The 2,369-nt window shown below is 48.1% G+C and overlaps 1 protein-coding gene across 1 annotated transcript in view; it reads right to left on the reverse strand.

Annotated features, from left to right (window-relative positions):
* Positions 1-637, reverse strand: part of LOC104502233 (chromosome unknown open reading frame, human C2orf76) — a 9,271-nt gene extending 8,634 nt beyond the window's left edge. The window contains exon 1 of the mRNA XM_010146177.1: positions 490-637. Within this exon, the coding sequence (XP_010144479.1) occupies positions 490-622 (133 nt within the window). The 5' untranslated portion in view covers positions 623-637. The remainder of the gene's footprint in view (positions 1-489) is intronic.
* Between the last annotated feature and the right edge of the window lie 1,732 nt (positions 638-2,369).

Raw genomic sequence — 2,369 nt, forward strand, 5'->3', positions numbered from 1 at the left:
AGCAGGAAACACGCACAGTGAGACCTCACAGTGCCAAAACCAATTTTTCAAGACCCTCTGTCCTCACAAAGACCAAACAGACTGGTGTTCCCACATTCCACATATTGATGTAGTTCCCAAGGATCAAACGCTCTCTACATTCTATTCATGTACTCCTGCTAATTCAGGAATAGCTGTCTGACAGCACCACTCAAGGAGCATGAGGCACTGAGCCAAACGCAGCAATGCTCTCGTCTCTTTTTGACTAAACAAGGGGATTTGGGCAGGGGGAGCAGCCTGTCCAAATTCAGGCATGGCACACTGACCGTGGAAGCGCTTATTAACTCCAGACCTCTCTACAAGGGAGGAGAGCACCCAGGGGATGTAAACACAGATCTGGCTTCTCTACCAAAGCCACAGAATTCCCATTCGTTTGCTCCCCTCCACTCCCTTGTGCAGAGACAGCAACACATGGGACTGAAACAAATGAATGAGACAAGCGCCCCTCACCCTTCCGCACAAAAGCGATGAACTGCTTTACAGTCTGATCCAAGTTAACTCCATGATACACCACAGGTCTGAAATTGCGGTGTTCAAAAGAGCGAACAAGACGAACTGTGATGGTTGGGCTTTCTGCTGACATGAGAATTAATGCTGAATAACCTGGAAAACATTAAAGGAAGGAATTACTGTCTTTCATCTGTGTACAAGCACAGCTAGAAAACAAAGTGCAGGTGGGCCTCATTCGAAGACTAAAACATAGCGAGAAATTCCATAGCGTCACATCTTTTGGGACTTCACTTTCTGCATTTCTACAGAAGCAGTAACAGGATCTCAAAACAAACAAGGTTATCTAGGATTTCATTGATCCTGCACACCAAACAGTCCAGTATTTGTACCTGTGCTCTCTACTAACAGCACCAGACTCCACATTAAACACACAAAAAACGTCATGGAAAAATGCAAGTTTTGAGTGACTAAAGACTTTACCTGCTGGGTGAGTAACCTTGTGCTCTAAAAGAATGTACTAACACAAAACCAAAACCTTTTTAATATACTTATGTTGTAGAGAGCTAATACCCTGAAAAATGCTTAAGCTCTTACACAACGCTCGTTTTCCCTACAGAAAGCGGAAAAACCTCTGCCACATACACATGCAAATAATTCTCCTGGAATACTACTACATAATTAAGGAATTTAATTTAGTTTTTAACAGTAGGTCTCTAGAATGGCTCTACCAGGGCTTATATTACTTTAACAGAGCACAGAACCTACAATGGAATTGCTTTATCAACCCAAGCCCCTCTTTGAACAAGCCCACATGTTGTTCTTTTAGGTTCTTTCTCTCCACAGGGCAAAGAGCTATTTCTTACCCCAGCAATCTTGTTTATTTTTGGTGCTGGGTGCTCCTCAACAACCTTGCCTTCTAGTAACACACTAAAGTGCCGTGGCTGCTGCAGCAACGAGCAAAAGACTGCAGTCCAAGTGCTGCAACATCAGTCAGGGGCACAGCACGACCTCTGCATCTCCTACAACTTAGCAGCCGTTTCAGTCACCACTTCCAGTCCTGCAAGGGATTCTCTTACCTATTCATCCTTTGGGGGGCTTTTGCTGTGGGGGGAGATCGTTTAAGCACCCCACCACCATGCAGGTATCCAGGTACCTCCCGGTCTTTGCTGTATCCCGGCAAAGGATCCAGCAATCTTTTCTTCAAATGCTCCCTGCAGGGACACAGACCTTCCACATCACAAGGCAGCTTGCTTTTGCATCCCCTCGGTTAACAATTCACAGAACTCTAACTGTAAATAAGCTGTGACACCCAAACAAAAGATGCAACCACGAAAAGCATACTTTTCACCTGCAAGTAACTAGACTTATATTAAACACCAAAGTCGCACGGTTTCATGATGCCATTCCACATGGGCACGGGAGGGAGTGAAGAAAAGGGGACAGGACAGCGTTCAATTCACTTTCTCCAGAGCAGCATGGACGAACACTGTAGCAATAGAGATCTGGGAGCCCTGACAACTAGAAATGCCCGATTGTAAGTAAGCAGCCACGGCAGTTTAGTGTGTGACTAGAAGGCAAAGTTGTTGAGGAGCACCAAATCCCCCTACACTTACTGCACGGACACAAAAGGCTGATCCCCTCTAGGGCTGGGACCAGGCACTACCCGGCGTCTCCTCACGGACAACACGGCAGATGCTCCCGAGGGCGCTGCCCGGATCAGAGGCGCCGACGGTCCATAGCTCTTGCGGAGGGACCTGCCCAGCTCCCGCCCTCCGGCAGCTGCACCGGGGCCCGCCCAGCACAGCCCAGCGAGACCAGCCCTCAAGCCCCCGGGGCCCGCTCGAAGCGCACCTCACCCTCACTGCGGCCTCTCCTTCCGG

Source organism: Buceros rhinoceros, unplaced genomic scaffold (genome assembly GCF_000710305.1).
Source record: "Buceros rhinoceros silvestris isolate BGI_N320 unplaced genomic scaffold, ASM71030v1 scaffold11492, whole genome shotgun sequence".
NCBI classification, from domain to species: Eukaryota; Metazoa; Chordata; class Aves; order Bucerotiformes; family Bucerotidae; genus Buceros; species Buceros rhinoceros.